The following is a 24,215-nucleotide window of genomic DNA, read 5'->3' on the forward strand; positions in this document are numbered from 1 at the left end:
TAAGAACCTGAGCGAGCCGAGCTACACCACATGAAAAGGACTTTTCTTCCTTGATTTGCCATCCCATCGAACAGCAAGAGGTTTTATTATTTAATATTACTCAATTTCTGTTAAATAAACAGCTTTTTCCACTTCTCTCCAAGGAATTTTTTTTTTTTTTCCTTTTCCAGGACCAGTTGGTGGGGAGGGGGCATTTCCCTGGGGAAATCCCCATTCGGAGTTTTCCTCCCTAATTTGCCCTAAACTAAGCATTATTACACATCACAAAAATTCCTTTATAAAACAATATTCCACTCAAACTGGGAGACAAAACTCTAAGCAGAGAGAGCACTGAGGACAATACCCAAATCAGAATCTGCTCCATAATATAGTTCCACATAGCTGGGTTTGAAATTTTCTACTGCTCTTTTAAGAACACCAACTCAGCTTGAGAAACAGCTCCAGCAGCTTATATTAAGGGCTTTACAAATCAAGAGTTTTACAAGTGTACTTGAAATGTGACTTGTGATGCGACAGATCAACAATGGAAGAACGTTCAGAGGAGATAAGCCTTCTGCTCATGGAGCTCTGGGAAAAGTACAGTGAGTGACCATGGTTGTTTCAAAGAAAGCTGAAGTTATCTCAACACAGGAAGGGGCTCTGGGTGGCCTCTGTTTTTCATAAAAGGCTGAACTAGTTGAGTGAATCAACTGCTTGTGCAAGTGGCCTTAATTAATTGTGAACTCTATGCATTTCTGTGCAAGCCACACAAGCATGCCTTGAGCCAGCAAAAACTAAGCAACTAGCAAAACTAACTACAGCTGGCTTTAACCCACACAGACTGTCAGAGCAACAGGGGACAGCTTGTGTCATGATCGTTCATATACAGAGATTGGCAATAGGAGGCGGACCTGCACTGTGATCTGTGTACTGCAGACATTCTGCTCCTGCCATAACTGCTCATCTAAGTCCTGCTCAGATTTTGGCTAACACACAGACCATCCTAAGGCCTGGTGTATCCTGGGACTGGTGCCATGAGGTCAAGGTGAGAGCAGCAGGTAAGGAGGATTTGATGGACAGAAGGGCTAAAGGTCATTACATAGCTGCCATCACCTACCATTTGCTATCTCCTGCAGCCTTAATCCTTCCATACAGATTGTCTAGCAGTTGCTTCAGAATCTAAAAACTTAGAGATATTACTGACTAAACTTCCAAGTTGGAAGATATAAATATGTCACTTGCTCCTCCAAATAGTAGACATAAAGCCATCCACAAAGATTATAAAAGAGAAGACAGAAAGATAGCTAAATACTTTTATAATCAAATAGAATGATAAAGAATATAAGTTAGTTTAAAGTATTTTTTTTCTGATTTTGCCTAACTTCCTAGAAAAGAAATAATGCAGGTGTGATTGTTTACTATTTCTTCTGAAGCAAAATTAACAGCAAAGCAAAATTCTCAATCAAAGCAAAATTCTCAGTCTAAATGGTAGTGACAGAAGCAAAAAACCCAGTCAAAAATATCCATGTAACTAATGCATCGCAAGACATTAAGTTTAGAGTCCTAACTACCTAGCAATAAAATAATATAGAATAAAAGGATTGAACTGAAAGAGCAAGAATGACATTCATGTAGTGTCATGATCAGCCAATACACAAAGCCCTTTTAAGGTAATCCCTCTTTCCAAATAATCGTTGTTTCAATATGCATTTCTCTATCATAGCAGTACAAGCTTGAGCAAAACCAGCTGTTACCCATCAAATTTCAATAAAGTATACTGTAAGAAAGGGTATCCCTTTTTCTGTTATTACATCAACAATCTTTAAACATATGCATCACAAAATATGAAGAAGTGTCGGCACATCAACGCTGTCATCTGAAAGTGATGCCAAAGAGAGAACCCTTCAGGGAATATGCCTTCCTAAATTTCTTGTTGTGCAAAATGCAAATGTACTACAAATGTGGTACATATATTTTTCAAACTGAAGCTATTAAAAAATGTAAGTCACAAAAGTTGTATCATTGCTCTTGTAAGCTCAACACATAGCCTTGGTCATAGTACCTGGAGTCTTATGGTGATCGGCATCATCTGTCACCCTTGAAACTCTGTCAGGCAGTCTCTGTTCTGATGCAGGCTCTGGTAACTTCGAGACACACTGTTCAAACTTCGGAGTCACTACAGTATAACGAAACAGCTCTTCATATTCATCCTGTTGCAAAGTGGTGACAAAGAATTACAAAACTACAATTACATTTTTTAAAAATAGGCATATGTAAGAAGAAGTGCAAATTATTTTCTATGATTTTGAGAGGCTTCTTTTTACTATTATGGTGAAAACTAAGTGGATTTCCCTTAAAGTTGCAAAAGTGAGCAGTTTTCCTACAATGACTATAATAATTGAACTTTCTCCTGTTTAATGTTCACATTCCTTCTGATTACAACTATATGCACTGCAATTGTTGCACAGAAAGACTCTGCCAAATGCCAGCATTGAATACTGTAATTGGCATCTAAAACAAGAACTGGAAAAAAACTCCAGCCCCAGATCATGTAAGTTATTAATTGACCATTATTATTCATAATTACTACTACTAGTGCTGCAAAGAAAAATATGTGTTTTTATAGCCATGACAAAGATTCTACTGAACACAGTCACACTTCACACTCTGTAACATTACAGTTTCTTTGAGGGAAGTTGCAAAGCCAATCATCAAAAGAGATTTGATTATACACAGTTTTGTTTAAAGTGGATATAATTATTCTCACCTTATATTATTTATTTTTGAAATTATACAGGCATATGGAATATGTATATATAAGTTAGAAAGATACTTTCATGTTAAGAATCTATAAACCCATCTAACTGGTATGTGGCATTATGCTATGCACCAAAGTAAGCCTATTAATATTTTTTAAAAACCTCCTAATGAAACAGATTTTCAGGATGAAGGTATTTAGTATTCATTGTGAGTCTGTAAACAATCTGTATATTTACTACAATCTAGTAATTAATTAAACAAGTTCCAGTACCAGTTACATACTAAAACCAAATCAAATCTACTAATTAAAGATTTGGAAAACAATGTTCATTGGAAAACACTAAACCGGGTCACTAGCGGTTATTTTTTCTTCACTTAGTATTATCACATTAGTTCTGTTCTGTTCACATCAGTTCTGTTCAGTATCCTAATGAAACCTCAGAAAGCAAATGTGAATTCAAAAATTAATTTCCTCTTTAACCTGGGGAAAGTTAGAGTGAAAACAAGCAATGAAAGGTACCAATTACATGCAGTATATTTTTGCATCTAACAACGGAAAAGGATACTACTTCAAAACTCTCTGTGTAACTTCTATATTTTTGTGTGTTTCAACTAATTTGAGAATTTAAGAAGCTAGGTTTGGTACATTTTATTTGAATTCTAGTTTCCATATAAATGTCCATTTCCCATCTTCTAATCATGTTCATAGTAAAAAACTAAATAAATGTATACAAAGCTATAGAATTACAAATATGTGATGTATCTTTTGGATAAATAAGTGTGTCACATTCCATGTAAAAGGTAGTTAGCTGCAGATCAACAAGTTATCCATTTTTCCACAGCGATATCTTTCTAAATGTATATAGTTTAGATGTTATAAGATACCAAAAGAAGAAAACAGGTTCTGTTTTTCAGATCTGTTACTCAATCAGAGACCATACAAAACTCCCTGCAGCAAAATCTCAGCTGAGTAAAAGCCAGTATTAGCCTTAACTAATATAAATTAAATGATTCTGCAGAAGATGTTAGATCACGCCTCTGTCTTCTTCTAAGAGATCATTTAACCAAACAGCAACTTAAAACTAATTCCTCTCCACAAACAAGTTAGTTCTCAGACAGAGTTGATCCAAGTGCTTCCATGATTATCTTAGTCAATTCGAAGGACCTAGTAGGTTAGATGTCAGATCCAAGTGGGTGTCCCACAATGAGTCATCAAATTTATTCATTATCACACAATCTGTCCTACTATAGACATGCCTAGCATTCAAAATACACATAGCAAGTTATGGCAGGAAATTTCTTTCAAGTTCTAACTCCTTTATTAAAACTCAAAGAATCCCCTCTGTACAGGAATACGCACGCTTATGCGCCAACAGTAAGTGTCAACAGACAGCATCCAGTGACAAATCTGGAAATAAATGTTTATAAATTGCAATATTACAACTCTGTTGAAATGAAGTTGAAAGGCAAATACTAAAGAAAGCACAGTATCCCAATTGTAATCAGAAATGTAGACACGGAAAAAATAATCCTGGAGACAGCTGTGAGAATATGTATGGAAACACTGAGTGATTTAAGTGTATCACCTCAGTCTTCAATATTCCATAACAAATATGCTGCAACTGGAATGCAATACTGACCAGTACAAACCAAAATAAAATAAAATTAACAACATATCTTTGCTTTACTATCTTGGTTCTGCTTTAAACAAAACTTCCAAGCTGTTTTGTCAATGACTAACAATTCTGTTCATGTATAAAACTAGAGGAATATAGTTCTGTGACCTGAAGGTCAGTGGAGTTTTGACTATTAAGTGCCTTGGTTTTGTAGGAAAAAAAATGTAATGATGCAGTGAACAAATGGTACAAAAAAAATCAGACATTTTTTGATCATTTTTTTCTAATTTTAAAACAAAAATCTACAGATACTGCAAAGGATTGTAATTAAGATAACCTTGATTATACCTATACATATAACCTATACAATATGGCAAGAACAGATTGAATGGATAAAGTTTTGTAATATTATATTACAATTATATACAATACTATATTATACAATTATAAGTAATGGAAATTCTCTAAGAGCCAGTGGATCTCTTTGTAAGAAAAAAGTAATAATCTGGTCTCTATTTAAAAGCAACACATTACCAAAAAGGCCCAACTGAACAAAATACCTTCCAAAATTATGTAAACACAGTAGAGTACTTCCCTGTCAACATTCCTATTGATCACCTGTCACCTCAGAGGTCTTTTTCAACAGTAAAAAACTCCTGCCAGGGTAGCTTTGGGCTTGTCTAGTTTGGAGAAAAGGAGGCTGAGGGGCCTCCTTGCTCTGTACAGCCTCCTGAGGAGGGGAAGTGAGAGGTGTCCATCTCTTCTCCCTGGGATCCAGTGATGGAATGAGTGGGAATGGTTCAAAATTGTGTCGGGGAGATTGTGTCAGATTTGACACTACAAAGCATTTCTTTACCAAGAGGGCAAACACTGGAATGGACTTCCCTAGGAAGAGTGTTTGATGTCACGAGCCTGTTTAAGAGACATTTGCATAATGCCTTCTAATAAGATGCTTTAACTTTTGGTCAGCCACAGAATGGTCAGGCAGTTTGGCCAATGATTGATGAAGGTCACTTCCAACTGGGACTATTCTTCTCTAGACACATTCTCATTCACAAACCAGTTGCTCATTAGTATTTTTTTTTCATTCTCTACAAGGCAGTCTTAGAGCCTCCTTGATAATCAACCTGGTCATAACAGAAAATTCTGGTCCTTCAAAATTTGCAGCATGATGCTTTTATCTTGTTCTCTGACTATCAAAAGCATTGGAAACACAGATACATTACTATTCCTAAAAAAAGATTATGAAAACTTGTCCATGAGATAAGCACAAATAGAGAAGTATATGAGCTGCAGAAATTAATTGCCTCTAAAATGTCATTTAAAAGTTACAAATCAATCCAAACGGTAAAAAAAGAAAAAAGAAAACCCCTTAATTAAACAGTTCTGCAGCTGTATATGCCCATTTCACCAGGTTACAAATGTGGAGATGCATTTCTACAAGGCAACTAGCAAAACATATTATTGTCAAAACTATCTTAATTTGGACTGTATCCTACCACAGGAAAAAAACCACACAGTATACTACTCAAACCAGAATAACCAATTATTAAATTATGAACATCTACTGCTTTTAAAAGAATGGTACAAAGACTTTATCCAGGATCACTGCATCCTCTTGAGAGAATGATGAGCACAGAAAAGGAAACCTCCTAGTATTATAGTTACAGCACGTCCTGATGTATTTGATGCAGAAAGTAAAAAAAAAAAAAAAGCAATAATTTCCTTTCTGTGATTAACTTAGCCATATCACTACTCTAAGGGAAATAAATCCATTTTAAAAAAATTCAGTTTTTACTACATTATGGGGAAAGCCTAAAATATAGTTACGTTTCATGTCTGAAAAATAATGGGTTTCTATCTTACTGTGTCAAATTCTGGCTTCTTGATAAGACTTAGCACAAACAAAGAACAACACTAGGAAAAAAAAGGTAAGAAAACTATTTTACTTGTAACTGATCAAACTCTAAAGTTTAGATAAGAATTTTTACAAAAATTCCTTGTGAAATGCACAAAAGGGGACTCTAACTGAATGTATTTTAGCATCAGTTTTTTTGTGGTCTTTGCTTTTTTTCACTAACATTTTTACTATTTTCCTGTATATATAAAATAGATGCACATTTAGTTAGATTTCCTCATAGTTATCCATTGCCAAATAAAATGCCATGACAGTAAATCAAATTATATTGCCTTTGTCCTACCTGAGGATCTGAAGAAACAGGACTGTCCTGAACAAAGTCATTTGGCAAAACTGGACTTGTGCTTTTCTCCTCATCAGATGACATTCTGCACAGTCTATAAAACAGTAGAAGCTGAACTTTGTTTTTCAGTTTCAGTACATAAACATATATTCATAATATATATAAACATATATTCTAAACACTGATTTTTCCTGCATCACAAAAGCTCTCTCTGCCATGGATAATTTTATACCTTTCAGAATGGCAAGCTCATTTCTGTGCCAATGATTAAAAATGTTAAAAAACAGTATAAAGACAATTTCAATTGCTGAGATTTCCCACGGCTCAAGGTTCAAAAGACATGATTACCATCTTCCTACTTCCTGATGGGCCCTCCTACTTCCTGCTGGGCCCTTATATACCAACCACATTTTTTAAATACAAAAAATGGAGTCTAATGAAGGTTTACTTTGTACTTTTTATTCCTGTATATCTGTGTCTATGATGACAGAAGAAATACTACCTTCCTCAGCTCCGCCTTTTTTGTTGCCTCCTGGTCTGATAATTTTCTTCTTTCCTCAATCACATGAATTATTCCTTATAAATCCCCTTGGTTTTAGCCTCTCTACATAATGAAATAGCACTATACTAGCACTCAACCTTCTTTTAGCTGATAAATTCTTTCAATACCAAAAGATACTTCTGTAATCCTAAAAAGTCAACTTCATATGCTTTCCTACATAGTTTCTCAAATTGTGGATCCTGGTTACTCTAAAATCTACTCTGGATCTGTTCAAAGATGTGTGTGCATTAGCAAAGAACACGAAGCACCAACTATCTAGCACGTACAGGAACTGTATGTGTATTTGCAGCCAGAAGTTAAAAATACTGTCATATCTTCCCTTTTCAGTACACTTCGAAAGAACAAAACTACTGATTTTTCTGAGAAACAGGATGGCACATGGAGTCCCATGTGAATGCAGACAAGTCCGAGGAAGTAGAAAATAGAGGTTTTTATTGAAAAGTTTGTTCAATAACCTAAGAACACTGTCCTGACTTCTTATTTTCAGTTCTCTAAGATCATGCCCCTGACATGCAATCTAGTGGATCTAGTTCTCTACTTATCACTGAAACTTCTCTTTGGTCTTCTAAAACTCAAAAGGTTCCTTCATCACAAGTGATAAACTAGTGATCTCAGTCAGTCCTCATACAGCTTCCCCCTAAGACCCTTCACCATCTTCATTGCTCTCCTTTGGATGCTTTCAAATAGCAGAATGTCTCTCTTATACTGTGGCACCCAGAACTGCACTCAGCACTCAAAGTGAGGCCCTCCCTTTCCTGGCTGATGCTGTGCCTGATGTCCCCAGGACACAGGTGGCCCTCCTGGTTGCCAGAACACTGCTGACTTGTGTTCAACTTGCCATCCACCAGGACCCACCAGACCACTTCAGTGGGGCTGTTCTCCAGCCTCTCATTTTCCAGTTTGTTTATATATCCAGTCCTGTCCCAGGTGGCTTTTCTGCCTTTGAGGAAATCAAATGCCCTACCCAATTCAGTATTGTCAACAAACTTAGCATGCCTTCAATTCCTCCACCCAAGTCAATTAAGCAGATGTTGAAAAGCATCAGGCCTAAGATGGAGCCCTGTGGAACCCCCCAGGGACAGGTCCCCAGTCTGATGTCACCCCAGTCACTGTAAACTTCTGTGCCCAACCTGTGAGCCAGTTGCTCACCCATCACATGATGCATTTATCCAGCTGTGTGCCGGATACTTTGTCCAGAAGGATACTGTGAGACAGTACCAAAAGCTCTACTGAAATCCAAAAAGATCACATTAACTGGCTTCCTTTGGTCAAGGAGGAGGGTCACCTTGTCATTAAAAGGAATTAAGTTTCTCAGGCAGGACCTTCTTCTCATGAACTCATGCTGGCTGTGATCAACAACGGTGTCAATGTTGCAATGAAGCAAAGAACTCATCTCTGCCTTGTCTAGTCCTGTTCGTGAGGTGACCATTCTCATCATGTAACAGGCTCGTGTTATTTCTGGACTGCCTTTCATTACTGACATATTTTTAGAAACTACTTTTTCTGTCCCCCACAGTACTGGACAGCTCCAAGTCTAACTGAGCTCTGGCTACATGAATTTCCTGTCTACTGTGGAGAGCTGAATCTCTGTATCTCTTTGACTTTGTAATCTGACTTTGCTTCTACTGGGCATATGCTTTCCTTTTTTGCCTTAGCTTCAGAAGAAGATCTCTGTGCAGCCAAGCCAGCCTAAGAATAACTTATCAGCTTTGATCTCAGTGAACAAGCACTAAGTACCACAAAATACCGGATAAGTTTCTAAAAGAGAAATCAAGGGATATTAGGACACCACCTCTGGGTCAACAGGCTAATTTGCTAAGCTGCAAATCATTATATGGTGTAAGACAAGTGAGAAGAACATCTTCAAGCTTACCAAGTTCTAAACTTACCCAAGCATCTGTCAAAATATATGTCTGACTTCATTAGAGAAAGATTCCTGCTAACAGCAGTTTCTTCCAAACCATAAGCATACAACTGCAATAGTTACAATAGTAACACTGCTACTTTTAAGAAACAGGATGCAACTAGAAAGACCTTGATCTGACTCACCAACCTCGTTCTCCTCCTTAATTTTGAATGAATTAAGCTAAACTCAGGTTTTTGTGGGTTTAGCTTTGTTTTTAACTAAGGGTGATGCTTTTCCAAATAATTTAGTGCTTCATTCAGATAAGAGTATTCAACACCTAGGAAAGATAATCATGTAGAGGGTAAGGTCGGAACAGACCACAGTGGGTCATCTAGTCCAACTTCCTGCTTAAGCAAGATCATCCTAGAGAACATGGTACAGGATTGCATCCCGGTGATTCTTGAATATCTCCAGTGAGGGAGATTCCACAATCTGAGTACTCTGTTCCAGTGCATGGCCACCTGCACAATACAGAAGTTCCCCCTCATGTTCAGGTGGAACTTCCTGTGTATCAGTTTCTCCTCATTACCTCTTGTCCTATTGCTTGAAACCACTAGGAAGAGCTCAGCTCCATTACCTTGGCACCCTCCCTTTAGATAATTATAGACATTGATGAGGTCTCCTCTCAGTTGTCTCTTCTTGAGGCTGAACAGGCCCAGCTCCCCCTGCCTTTCCTCTTAGGAGAGATACTCTAGTCCCCTCATCATCTTTGTAGCCTCTGCTACCCATTCTAGGAGTTCCATGTCTTGTCCTGAGGAACCCAGAAGTGGACACAGCTGGCGGCCTCACCAAGGATGAGTACAGGGGAAGGATCACCTTTCATGACCTGCTGGCAATGCTCTTCCTAATGTCCCCCAGGATCCCATTGTCCTTCTTGGCCACCAGGACACGCTGCTGGCTCATGAACAGCTTGTTGTCCACCAGAACCCCCAGGTCCTTCTCTGAAGAGCTGCACCCCAGCAGGTCAGCCCCAGGTACCTGGGGTTGTTCCTCCCCAGATGCAGGACCCTGCATTTGCCTTTGCTGAATATCAGATGGTTCTTCTCCGCCCATCTCTCCACCCTGCTGAGGTCCTTCTGAAGGGCTGCACAGCACCCCGGGGTGTTGGCCATTCCTCCCAGCTCCGTGTTCTCAGTCAATCTGCTGAGCAGACATCTGCCCCCTCATCCAAGTCATGGATGAACAAGTTCTGGGCCCATTATTGAACCCTGGGTGACACTGCCAGTGATAGAACTACACTGCCTGCCAGCAGAGACAGGACATATTCCTTCCCTTTAGCTGTGCCCCCTTGCAAAGCAGCGCTGCTCACACTTTTTACTCTCACAGCAGCAGCTCCGCAGCTGCCCCCGACGCCGTCAGCACCGACACCGTTGAGACCACGGCTGTCATGGCAGCCAGGGACAACAAAGACAATCCGCTGAGTGTCCCACAGAAACCAGGGAGGCACAGGGGTCAGGCAGCTGGGAATACGATAGATTATGAGCAGGAAATTCTCCTTTTCTTTTCTTATACAGAGCTTTTGAGGCGACCAGCCCAACCTGTGGGCAGGGAGTACCCACTGGCACCCTCAGGAAACTCAGGGTGGGGCTGCGGGCGGCAATGCGGTCCCCGGCCAGGCGCAGGGGTGCTGTGGGAAGGACGGCGCGGCCCCCAGCCACCCCCCACCGCTCACCTGCAGGCCCCGGCGGCGCCGCCCGCCGGCACCGACGGTTTCAAACTGCCGGAGCGGAAGAGGAACCACCTCTGCGATAGGCTCAGGGTGCCTTTGCAAAGCACCCTCTGATTGGGCAGCTTGGCGGCGAAACAGCCAATCGAGTCGCCAGGCTGGGGGCGCGCACGCCGCCGGCCCCGCCCCGCCCGGCAGCAGCTCGTGACTCGCGCTGATTGGCGGGGCTGGCGCGGGGGCGCGCGGGGCGGTCCCGCCCCGTGGTGCCGAGGGGCGGGGATGGGGGCGTGTCGGGCGCCCGTGGTGTGGGCCTGCATTCGCGGCCCGGGCTCCGCATTCCCGGCCCGCGACCCGCGCCAGCCGCCAGAGGCTTGCGTGGTGGCCCTGGCGCTGCCGTGGAGGGAACCGTGCCAGATTAAAGGCTTTGGTGGGGGGAAGCTTGAATCTGTCTGTCAGCAACTGCTGACGGGCATTCCTGTGAAGAATGAAGATTTATTTTAATAAATAAATAAATAAATAAATGAATAAATTGGAGAGAATTCCTTTGTGGAACTCCTTCACTCATGTGGAACTCCTTCATTCTTTCATCTATGCTAATAATGAAGCTATAAACCGTCCCGGAGCAGGGGTTTTAAATAATTTGTGCAGTAATGTTGCAGAAAGAGGTCTTGGCTTGTAATTCCTAGCATTTCTCTCCAGGTCGGGCTTCCCGTAAAGCTTTGAGTAGGCAGACAGGCAGGATGGATTCGGGAGCTAAATCGGGCCAGCCCCGTGGCAGGGACTTAGTGTCGCACACACCGCCTGAGGCAAATAACTCTCCTTGCTGCCACCTCAGGGCTGTAATAGAAAGAAATACAGCAGCGGGTTTTAAAGATTCTGTCATTGGGCATCAAGGAGTAGGGAGTCCTTCCGTTTTCCAGCCTTCTTACGATACCATTGTGATTGATCTTTCTGTAATGGAAGCTGTGACACTGAAAATGGTGCAAAATTATTTCAAAATTACAGCTCTGAGCTCTGGCTGCAGCATGGCACTGGGCATGCTAGTGCCACAAGCTTTCTGGTCGAGCTCTATAATATGAGATCATACCTTATATAGCACCAACATTTTGTCTGACAACATGAGAAAGATAATTTGGGCATAAAATATGCAGATAGGCACACAACTGTAACTCATTATTTGCCCCTTATAAATGTTCACAGCAATACATATACCGCATTCTAGAATCTTTTGCTCCTGTGACGTAGCTGAGCAAGTAAGGAAACCGCCAGAAAATTTCACCTCTCTTAGAGGCATTTAAGTCCTCCTTGAATGAGCCTTTTCACATAGTAGAAGCCTACTTCAACAATTGTTGAAGTTCTCTCAGAAAATGGCAATGGAGGGTTGTTTTTAGCTGCAGCATCTGCTAAGGTCATCATGATCTGATGAGCAAAAATTCCAACCTGAGGAGTCAGGTCAACTGTGCACAGTTAGAAACACTAATTGTGTTTCATTAAGGCCTGCAACAACATTGGTTGGTGTTCATTTCCAGAAAAGCATAATGGAAGGGCTGCATTTGCAGATGGATTTTAATAAGCATGAAGGAATGTGTGGCTTCAGAAATACATGTATTTTTTAATCAATTTGGTTGCAAATATCTATGATAGGATCTTCAGTTCCATTTAAGTTTGGGGTAAAAGGGAGCTGCATTTGGTAGGATCTGCAGGAGCACTGGCTTCAGACCTTGTTCCATTCCCTTTTTTAAGTGCTGAACTGAACCTGACATTCAGCTGTAATCACATATTGGTGACCAATGCCCACAGCAAAGCAAAACACAGCTTATTTTTCCTTGCCACAGCTGGCTTTTCCAAAAGGTTGTAGCTGAGGGAGGATATTGCAATAAAGCAGAAAACCAAAGTATTTCTGGACAAAGGGGAGTAGAGTTGTTCCTGTATCCTAACAGTAACAAATTTGTAGGATTGGATCATCCCTCAACTCTAAAATAAGCTTAATGAGACATAATACTGTTTGTGAATGGACTAAGTTGGCCTTCACAGCAAAGGGCAGGAGGCACAGTGGCGTTTGTAGCCATAAAACATGGCAAGATTTCTGGTCACAGGACCCCCTCTACACATACCTGGTGTTTAAGAGGCTGCTATCAGCTAAGAGTGAAAGAGAATATCTTTCAAAAACCAACTTAAATCATAGAAAGTCCAGATAAGCCCTTCTAAGCCTTCTAACTACTAAAGCAGCCTCCAAATATACTTTTTTTTTTTGGGTGTGTTTCACATAAGGTTACAAGAGAGCAGAACTGCAATGTTTGTCTGGTACATGCTAGTGAAAAAGAGCAGGTTTCTTGTCTCAGACCAAATAATTTAAGTTTATTTATCAAAATGGAGAGATGATACATGCTTCTATCCTGCTTTTCATGTTAATTTGTTTTTCATGCTGCTGCTTAAAAAATATGATGAATCTTTCTTCATAAAATAGTTTTAAAATACATGACTACCATTGGCACTTAAAACATAGAGTTTAAATATGTGTTTAGCTTTTAGTCTTACATCTTTGGGAAAATGCAGGTATTTGAAAATTGAAGGAGTTTGCAATGGGTACTCAAACCAGTTTTTGTGATGCAAACATCTACTGCTACTTCATAATTAGATGGATGAAAAGCAAAGGAGATCAAATGGTATCAAGCTGATTACTAGTATAAAGGGATAATTGTACATAGTTAGAGACCAATGAAATGACAATAATTACCCTATTCCCACACTGGGGATTTTATGGTGTATCTGATGAAAACTTCTGTTGAAACTTTCTGATTCTGAATTGTATTTAAAAAATACCTTCCATCTTTCATGTTGGATTCTACTGTGCAATTATTTTCACGGAAGGAGATTTTTCTATGCTCTTATGACCATCTATGTTCATCTGCTGCTCTAGCCAAGCAAATTCTGCGGCAGTGATTGAAATCAGGAGAAGTATGGTTGTCTGTGCAGACTATGAATTAGTTTTGAAGCAGGTGCTGTTCTGAGCTTTTGAAGGAAACAGGTAGAAGAGAGGCAGGAGGTTGAACTGATTAATGGCACTAACACATCTAAAGTCAAAAAGTCACATTTTCTTTCTTTGAAACTGTTTTTGACGAATTCAAAGTTTAAAATAAATATCATCCAGTTTACATGAAACAATAATGAATTTTTAGTGTTTTCTGTAGTTCTGTAAGTTGCTGAAAAACATTTCCAGTGTTTTCTATTTCGCCCCTGCATCCGTCATGATTATATGATGACGGAAGGCCAGATATTTTGTTATAACTTAAGAGTGGAGACTGGGGTGGTTATTATGTGACTCTACCAGATTATCTATTTGAGTGCTGTGTGAACATAAGATCTGCCTCCTCTCATGTGGAGTGCTAGATGCAGCCCTGGCTTCTAGGTAGATCTGTGCCTTGTACAATGTGGTCTCACCATCTCTCTTCTGCTCCATGACTCCAGGTGTCTCAAAGGGAGCTGTTGAGTGTCTGGAGGCAGAGAGCCAGGGAGAAGGCACTAAACTCCATCTTTTGGGGCTTTACATTCAAAGGACTGTCACATTATGGCCACTGCCGTGTGCAGCGGGACTATTCTAGTTGGGTGGTCCAGGAAATGAAATATTAAATATCTGATTGACAGATCACTCATTTCAAGCCTCACAATGAATTTTTTGTTCTGACTGCATTAAGAAATGTTTTTCAAAATACTGCCTTTTCATACACAATTGAAATCCTTATTTTATACAAAAAATAATGTGCAACTGTAGTGAACACAAGCAATGTGGCTGTGCAGTTCCTGATATTTTGGAAATTACTGGCATTTTTTCTTGTGATAATGCTGATGGTAGAAACAAACTTACCTTGTAAATTTTGAACACCTCAGCGTTAAAGGGGTCTATCTTCTATCATCCTCTTTTTCCCTTGTAAAAATACTCTTCTGACTATGCTCTTATATAATGGTTAGTGCATATATCAAGTTTATATTATTTTTCAGAAAAATATCCAAGGGACTTGTAATCAATATTTAGAGATTGAAAATAGTCTGGAGGTTAGTATTTGCTGTTATCTGAAAATATATATACATATTATATATATGTATATATTTAACAGGTGTATCAGCTTGTATCTTGACAGACACAAGACAATGTTGAAGAGCCTATAAATACAAAAGGCCCAGTGAGCATGTTTATATATATTTAAAAGTTTCTCCCTGGGCCTTTGAATGTTTTTCGCTCAAGTAAGTGTTTTGAAATCAGTCGGTTGTCAGTCTTTTCCCCATCAGTGGCAACCAATCATGACAGAATTTTCTATGAAGAGATTTTTCTTAAATAGCAAGGTTGGTTTTTCTGCTATAATTACTCATTGACATACTAGATAAAGATTTTCAGTTACATAAAAAAATGCTTCTCTTACAGTACCTTAGGTAACCATACATTCACCTGTTTTTCAAGCTTCTATCTTTTTTCTAGTGTGATACCAAAACAGATGTCAGTAGTTTTGCCAAAAAGCACTGGGAATATTTTTGTGTTTTTCCCACTTTCAAACTGTAGAGAACAGGTGAAGTCTCTTCTCATAAGATCTTAAAAGACCAACATCCCTAGAGATCTTTCAGTGACAGGGTGCACATGTACAACGTATTTGTGATGACATATTCAGCTGCAGGGGCAACAGAACACCACTGTGCTCTAGAGTATTGAATGACTGTAAAAGGCAAAGCATCAGCTTCTTCCAAGACTAGCATTCCCACTGAAATATGTTACTGAAAATATCTAAAGAATGAATGCTGGGCTTGTAATTGTTCCTTGCAGCAGCATACAGGATTTTACAGAAAGGTGGAACTATATTTCTTGTAGGAGTTGGCAACAATTAAACTGTTCTTGTTGAAAATAAATATTGATTAATACAAGCTTGATTGTATTAAAGACCTGTTCCTAAGGAAAATGCAGTCTTTATAAATAACAATTGTGATGTTTATTGCTATCTTTGAGAAATCTGCACACTGTTCTTGCTTTTACCACTTTTAAGAGTTTCTTTGCACAAGGGAATACTAAGTAGGTTATTTGGATGGTATTTCCATCATAAAACACAGACCCTTTTGGCAAATGAAATGCAGGAAGATTTTGAAATAGTTAATATGCAGCAGACAGCCTTCTTCCAAGAGCTGCCCCTTTACTTGAGATATTGTATAGCAGTCAAAATGTTTTAGCATCTCTTCAGCATCTTATGGCAGGATCAACATGTTGGCTGTTGACAGCTGTAAACATACATATTTGCATTCTTTTTGAATGCTCTCAGCTCCATTGCCTGCAGCGATCACTTCTTCTCTCCCTGTTCTCCAGCAAGGTCTGCAGTCCCTGTGCTTGCCTGCTCCGCTTCATCGCGGGCTGAAGGACACCCTCCTCCGAACAGATTTCTTCCCGAGACGTGAGTCAGCAGGCAAGGTAGCTGACGGCATTGCCGGGATGGGCCACGCAGAGATGTGCCTCTGCAGTGACGCAGCCTTTGCTCACGCAGGAGTCACCAAGGGTTTTTACATCACCTCTACACCAGGTGGCAACATATCATGCTGCTCTGCTCGTGACCTGGTGTTAAAGGCACAAACGCTTGTAATATGCAGCGTTCTGCAGAATTCAGTCAGCACTGATATTTTGAAAAATCAAATTAATTATTGTTATTACATTTATGTCTTATTATATTAATGTTAACAAAGACCGGATAAATGCCATTAATTATAAAGAAGAGAAGAATTCAATGAGATGGTCTAAACAGTGTAAGAGTATGCACTAAAGGTACCTTTTAAGCTTTAGAGAGTGCTGTTGGCATTCATTTTAAGATGCAAAATGCTACGTGTTACAAGAGTTTTCTTCTTTCAAGTTCTCTGGAACCTAATTACTAAAAAATTCTCTGCTGATAAAGAAAGAATCATAGTATTTGAAGGACTAGCACCTTCAATTTAGACTAATAAAAACTTTGGTTGCTATTAAAAGGCCTTTCAAACAAGTGTTCAGATGTCTGTGACAATCAAGCTGAAATGTTTTGTGTGGTATTCATACTGTCAACTTAAGGCCTTTTTATTGCAGGCATCTTCTGGGCTATTCATTGTGGGGATTACCCTTGTAGCTGCTTAAGGGACATCAGAGGTAGCTTCATCTGGAAAGTCTTTTAGTCTTTTGTACTCCTAGCAGAGAATCAAGTGCCTGCAGGGTTCAGTTGATCTCATACATTTATAAAAGGTCAGATGAATCATACCACGAAAGTGCTTATTACTCTGTTGTGACTATAGAGTCTAGAAAACTAGTTCAGTTATCTACATTTTAGACATTTGCATTTGCTCAGGTGATTCCAATCTTTTGAATGTAGTTGTACTTCAAATGGAATTACAAGCTGTCAAAGGGTTTGATTATTAAACCACAATTTTTTTTCAATTTGGCGTCCAAACTCAACTAGCCCAGCTAGACAGTTATCTGGGTCACTCTATCCATTTCTGGAGTAAGGAGACACAATTCTAACTACAACAGGTGAGAGATAAATCTGGTAGTGCCTGTTCCATTCCAGTTCACTGTATTAACATTATAATAACATGGTAAAAACAATATAAGGGAAGAGACTTGGTTAAAGGCTTAAATGTCTTATCCTTTAAGATTGTAAAACAAGTGTAAAAGGCAAAACATAGCTGTTTTAAAAGAAAAGTTTGTGAAGTATTTAACATGCAGGAATATAAATAGACAAATGGAACTTTTATGGAAGACAGTATTATGAAAGAGAATGGGAATGTAGAGTGTATATGAAAGGAAGAAAGCAGACAAAACCAAATTCTTGAGTGTGAATTGAAATTAAGGGAATAAAAGTGCTTATGGAATTTTTTGTAGCCTTAAATGAAGGAAGAAGGAGAGGAAGGGATATGAAGGTGTGTGCATGTAGATAAGTGACAGTGTTTTGGGCAATATGTCAAAAGCTTTGACATTGGAGTGAAGCCCTACAGAACCAGTCACAGGGTGAAATGTGAGTATGGGATTACTTTAGAACAAGTTGATTAATCAGCAAAGTCAGAGTCCACTGATGTGGAAATCCCACAAGGAAAACTGTGTTTTACTTACTAATTTTTGGAATTTGTAAGTTATCACACAAAAAAGTTTTCTTATTTCAAGGTGACTAGCAATGTTGCATTCACAGACCATCTCTGATTATCTTTATAAGAAGACTTTGAGACAGTGATTGAAGGTTGAGATGGCAAATGAAACTGAATATCTAAACTGTTATCTAAAATGTATTGTTATGTACATAAAAACATCCCAAACTCTCCCCAGCCATGTTGGGTTTTGAGCTGCCCATCTTTACTTGGGAAAAAGGTCTTTGGTTCCAATAAGAGCATGAGTTTGGTTCATAACTATTGTTATCCCTTCCTCTTAAAAATGCTATAATTAAGCTGGAAAAAAAATTCAAAGAAAGGTAAAAAGGATCTAAATTGTGATGTTACAATGGGAATAGTAATTAGGCAAACCAGAGTTCTTTACCCTGGAGAAAAGATAGTTCTATGGAAATGTTAAAGAGGGCTAGAGAGCACCAAATAGTATGAAGGTAGTGCATAAGGATTTCTTGTTTAGTCTCATTTCCAATTAAAAAAAAAATGTTGAGCATCAGTTGACGCTAACAGAAGCATCAGTCAAAGTAAGCAAACAAACTTGGTTCTTCATCTTGTTTTAGCATTTGGCAATATCTTTTTTAAGAAACTCCACAAATTCATTCTACATGCTTTATGTGCCTTCAGAATCGCAGATAATTTAAAGAAGAAACATCCACCAACACCTATTGAATAAAAAAAGACATTGTCCCTGGCTAAGGAATTCCAAATTTTTGGAGGTTAGATTATTTGGTGAAGTCTCATTATGTGCTGTATTTTTCCTTTTTTACTTTTGGTGGTCTTTTGGAGAATGGTTACTAAGCTTGATGAATCAGTAGCTTTTGCTCTAACCTAGAATCACCTTTATGTTAGAAACAAATCCAATCTTAAATAATAATAGATTAATGTGGTAGTTTTAAAATAGAATTACAACAGAAGTGTGTAATTTATATTGAGATATTTTTCAGGTAAATAAATGAAATCTATCAGATTACATTTAAGGTAGAGTGATTCATTCTTGTTCTATGTGTGAAGTACAGTGTTCCTTATTGTAGTTTCAGGAGTGTGCTTAAAAATGTTGAATTTTTTTGAGTATGAGAGTCCTGTAGCAAAACCAGTGAAAACTGTAAATAGAAAAATAAGTGGTGAAGTGGCATATTATCTTTGTCTCTGCTGTTTTCAGCTCTGACGTTTTCTTCCTCAAAAACATCTATTTTGCTTCTCTTTTTGGTTTTGTTTGCTAGATTTTGTTTATTTCCTATTCCCACTTGCTTTAATGAGCAATAAGTGTATTTGTGCCAAACCAAGAACACTGACTTCCTATTTTACACTGTTATCCATGTGTTTCTTTTATAGGAGAGCATATCTACCCAGTAGTGCCAAATCTGTGGTAAGTGCTGCAGTAATTCACATTTTCCTGCTTCCCTCCTTCAGGATTGCACATTATACTTTCCACTGTGTGATGTGAATGCAGATGGATCTTTAGGAAGAAAATAAAGGAAAACAACAGTCTGCTTGTGTTGTGGCTGTGTATGTGAGACTTGAGGGGAAAAAGTACCCTTTCAATGTAGTTTTCATTTTAATGGAATTATTGAATGTGGGAGCATAAAAGTAGTTAGCACTACCTGTCCACCAGTGTTGTATCTATTTGGAGGCAGAAAGTCAGAACTAATTTAATGAAACTGGTATTCTAATGAAGACAAAGTGCTTATATTCAATTACATGTATCAATTAATATGAAGGCAATAATTTAGAACAGCTTTAAAGGTATTAAATTTCTTTGCCATCAAGCTCATACTCACTAAAGTCTATGTGGGAATTTATTTTTGCAGTACTTGGAAACATACCACCCGTCTGTAGGCAGGTATTACAGCTCTTCCAGCTTTCCTTTCCATTACATAATCAAACAGATCTCAAAATCCAGCTGAAAAAAACTTTTCACTAGACAGCTTGCAAAAATAGCATACCAAGAGAATTTTTAAAAAGTGTGCATAGTCTTTAGTGACAGAAAGATTGTAGTAAGAAGCAGACCTTTAAAGAATGCCTCAAATGGATGAGCTACTGTGTTGAAATACAGATACTGGGAAACTGGCATTACTTCCAGTAATGTATCTGATCCATAGAGTATTGGTATGTGTTAGTGCTGGTCTCCTTTTGGATTATAAATTGACTTTGATGGATTGTAGTTAGGAGCAGGAAGGAAAAATGGAGAAGATGCAGCAAAGAACAAGAAAACCTTAAAAATTATAACTCCCTCACTCTGGACAAAGGCAGAAGCCAATGCAAATGCAACCAAACAAATTCTCACTCAGCAAAAAAAATTGTACCTGCTTCATGCTAATTTAGAAGACATTAATTTAGAAGACATTATAAACATTTGGGATGAGATTTTGCTTGCATAAATTTAGTTCCAAAGTTCAGACTTACATCTGAGCTAGAAGGCAAAATATGTGATTTATTTTGTCCTAAAGTGGAAATTAAACCCGATAGAGGATGCAGGTGACATCTAAAGCTAAATAAGAAGTATTCCATTATTTGTTGAGGCAAGGGTGCCCTTAATGTGCTGTGGTGCAGGAAGAGGAAGACGAGTGTGGAGAAGTTTCTTTTTTTTTAAAAAGATTCAAGTTCAAAGATGCAATATTCATGTTTTCATGGAATGTTACATTGGGAGATAGATCACTATTGTATCTTTAGCTTAACAGAAAGATAGTTATGTGTATTGGCTCTTCTAAGGAGACAGCCTGAAAAGAAATGCAAAAGTGGCGTGGAAGTTTGTGAGGAGGAGAGATATTGGGCTGGAAACAGCAGTACACAGAATGACATTTGACACGGTGGAAGCTGCTCTGCTGGAGTTAGAACCTGTGTCTAAGGGAGAAGCATCCTCCCTGTTGGATGCCGTGAGGTGTCTGCATCCAGCCAGTGAGCTGTCAGTTCAGGCTGCAAGAACACATACCCACACCTTTGATGTACATATGTGAAGTCATGGGACTCTTTCACACTAGTGTGTGATTCAGCAGGTTACAAGGAGCTGAACAGATCCATGGAAAGCTAGACTACCCACATCTCTAGCAAGAGATGTGTAAGGAGGGGAACAAGCATGCCCAGATAAAGTGTGTGCACTTGTAACTACTCAGAGGTCCTGTGAGAAGGATGTGCACATGTACCTGTGTTTATTTCCCTGTCATTATGTTTTGGGTGGGTTGTTCCAGGAGGTAGTTTTTGTTTGTGTATATTATAAGCATTTCATATGCATCTAATATTGTGGTTTATTAGCATTTTGCTTGCATCTAATACCATGGTTTATTTGTATTGCTGAATGTTAAATATAGAGATCACTGATTGCTGGTTAATTACATGCTGTTAATAAATTGCTTTAATTCTGATTTTCCCTCTGATAATGTATCATGTTTAACAAAATATCTGTGAGCTGGGTATACTGTTACTGTAATAAACACAGCTGTGAAATACAGCATCACAGAAAGGAAAGGACAAGGGTTTTGTTTAGCTGTTGAGTAATGGCAAAATTAATAGCTGAGTTATAAGTAAATTTTGATATATAAGAAGACCATGCAAGTCTCTGAAATGCCTGCCATTAAAACTTCTAAAATTTTGTCTATAGATACAATGAAAAGATAAGAAAGAGTCAGTTTCATATCAGTCAACTTACAGTAGTTCTTGAGGGATAGAGGGGTATCCTTCTAAAATTGGGAGCTGGATTAAGAAACATAATTCAGGAAGGACAAGTCATAGTCCCTTCATTATGACTTGATGAAAAGGGAAGTAGAATAAGCATTGCTGATGGGAATTATTAATGCACCAAGAACATTTCCTGTGAGACGCTATGCAAAGTACTGCATTCTAGTTTTATGGTGAACAGATTCATTAAAGAGCATAGTCTCAATTAGAACCTGTCGAGGTTTTAAACCTGTAACTAAAAAAATTACTTATTTCTTGCTGTGAGATATGGATTAGAACAAGAGCAAAACAGGCTTAAAACTTAAAAGGAATAAAGAAAGTTTATTAACAAACTATAATAATAAGAACACCAGAATAAACTTCCAGAAAACCCTTTTTATCCCCTACTACCCACCACTCTCTTGTTCACATGACAACAGAGACAAAAACTTTGGAACTTTGGTGGTTAAAACAGTCCCAATTCCTGCTACAGTCTTTTCATCAGTCTTTGTAGAGAAACAGAAGTCTCTTTCTGTTAATCTATGGAGTGTCTCACAAGAAAACTATTTCTGCTATAGTTTTCTATTGCCCTGATGTCAGCTGCCCTGAAATCTGTCATCAGAGTTTACTCCTCCCATTTCACCTCATTCTGAGGTGTGTATGTGCCATGGGTCTAGGGATGTCATTTTAAGGATGAGTTATTCAAAGGCAAAAGTCTTCTTCATCTGTCTCTGTGAGCTTCACTAGAAAACAGTTTTCTCATTGCCCCCCAAGGCTTCAAATCTTCGCTTCACTCTATTCCAGCACTTCACTGTACCACAATCACTCTACTTTTTACTCAAAATTTACACTTTGAACACTCTATTCCTCCCTATATCCTGTCATGAATTAAAGGAGGTTTTTCAAGACCTTATTGTCCATTTCCATAGCCTCAACAGAAAGGTATTTCAGCTCATAAAGCATCTCCTTATTCTCTACCTTTTCTGAAACTTAATTATTTTCTTTCGTGTCTCTGATAGTTTTATAAAGTCTCTTTACATGTTGATTACTCTCTTTTTCTTTCTCTGGATAAAAAAAAAAGATTAATCTGCAAGTCTCATCTGAGTAATGAAAGGGTTAAAATCTTGCCCAGGCTTTGTAGATGGTTCTGTGATCTCTGCCGGAGCAAGAGCTGGAGCTGTCTTCGATAGAAGATTCCTCATGGTTGTTCTGGAAAGTGTAGTCGCCGCCTTAGCCCGCCGCAGGTCCAGAGCCCCTTTTTCTTCACTTGGCAGTCTCTGATGAATTCAGTCACAGCAAAACCTGCAGCCGAGCCAGGGACCAGCCTGGCCCGGCCAGAGCCCGGGGCAAGCCCCGCAGGCCCCATCTCCCGGCCGGGAGCCGCTGGGCCCAGCCCAGCCCCTGCCCGGCCGCATGGCCTGGGCAGGGAACGGGAGGGCAGCCGGAGCTCTGTTACCTTTCACAGCCAGGAAACAAAGAGGACAAGAGTGCTCTGACTTTACATCTTAAGGTGGGGTTCACAAGTTGATCTCACTTTTCAATGGTCAAAACTGCTGTCAATTCCCAGTAATGACCGATAATTGGTCAGGAGAAAAGACTCTCATCAGTCACCAGCAACTTCAACTTCCTTAGCTCCCAAAACCATCTTAAAGGTAAAGTCACCCCATGACAGAACCTTGTAAATAAAAGAGGTATTTGAGTAATAATTGGAATATTTTTTTCTCTAGTTAGATGACATAGTTAAAATGTTTCAGTATAGCGAGTCCGAAGACTTTAGTTTTTAAAACGTTATTACAATTTTAATTGACTTAAAGATTTAAACTTCCCCGTTTAGGATACTATGTGCAAATAGATTTTGTTCCTGAAGACCTTTGTTAAAAAATCATGAAATTATGTGTACAGTAAGCAGAGACTGTGATCTATGTTGGCTTTTAATATACTTTGAGGAAATAGGGCATTGTCTTAGCTATGATTGTGAAGCATGGTTGTGTTATTCATCCATTAATTCTTAGTTGTTAAGACACTATTTGCAAGACTGCATCTTATTTTTCTTCTTCATCTTGCCTCATGCTACAGTTTTATCATTTCAGTTTTAATTCTTCAAAGATACTGGATATGTCTTGAAAAGAACTCTTTTTTTACTTTTAAAAGGAACAATTTAAGTGCAATGCTAAGTAAATTACATAAAGACTCTGACTAGCTGGTGGCCTTGGCAACCCCTAAGAAAACTCAGTGTTTTCACTGATAATATATGAACTATATTATGAAAATATATTATGAAAAAATATTATGAAATATAAATATAAAAATACACAAAAAGTAGTATTTCCTTCTTTTTTCCCCTGATTTCTCAGATGTAGCATAGCATCAGTGCAGAACAGTTAAGTGTTATCATCACTTACATTATATGGCAAGAATATATGACATCTAGATATTGTTAGAGTCCTTTTTGAATTTCTGTGTACTGAATGCAGGTGAGACATCACACTGTCAGCTCTGTAGCTCATTTTATTCCTGGCACTGAAGGTGCAATTTTAAATATTAAAGTGCTTGTATGTTATTTTATATTTAATCAGAGATGGAGGTTTGGGTCAGCCCCTCAGTGATGCAGACTCTACAATTTACATCTTAACTATGTATGTTTTAGATAGGCATAGTTTTCTTTTTTTATGTACAGAAAATCATGATTCCCTGAGATCCTCCTGCCTATCCCTGCTAATAATTG

General features: G+C 38.7%; 1 protein-coding gene across 3 annotated transcripts in view; it reads right to left on the bottom strand.

The window, feature by feature from the left end:
• Positions 1-10,756, bottom strand: part of POC5 (POC5 centriolar protein) — a 28,595-nt gene extending 17,839 nt beyond the window's left edge. Inside the window, exons 1-4 of one of the 3 annotated variants that reach the window (XM_005522733.3) lie at positions 10,697-10,736; positions 6,557-6,650; positions 4,100-4,147; positions 2,042-2,189 (exon numbers count right to left, since the gene is read on the bottom strand). In XM_005522733.3, the coding sequence (XP_005522790.1) occupies positions 2,042-2,189; positions 4,100-4,147; positions 6,557-6,640 (280 nt within the window). In that variant the 5' untranslated portion in view covers positions 6,641-6,650; positions 10,697-10,736. Of the gene's footprint in view, positions 1-2,041; positions 2,190-4,099; positions 4,148-6,556; positions 6,651-10,696 lie in introns of all 3 variants that reach the window. The other 2 variants (XM_014252371.2, XM_088054670.1) reach the window with 2 other exon arrangements.
• Positions 10,757-24,215: the final 13,459 nt, after the last annotated feature.

This window comes from Pseudopodoces humilis, chromosome 4, assembly GCF_049639895.1.
Source record: "Pseudopodoces humilis isolate 2021_Gansu_Grassland_sample_001 chromosome 4, ASM4963989v1, whole genome shotgun sequence".
In the NCBI taxonomy this organism is placed as follows: domain Eukaryota; kingdom Metazoa; phylum Chordata; class Aves; order Passeriformes; family Paridae; genus Pseudopodoces; species Pseudopodoces humilis.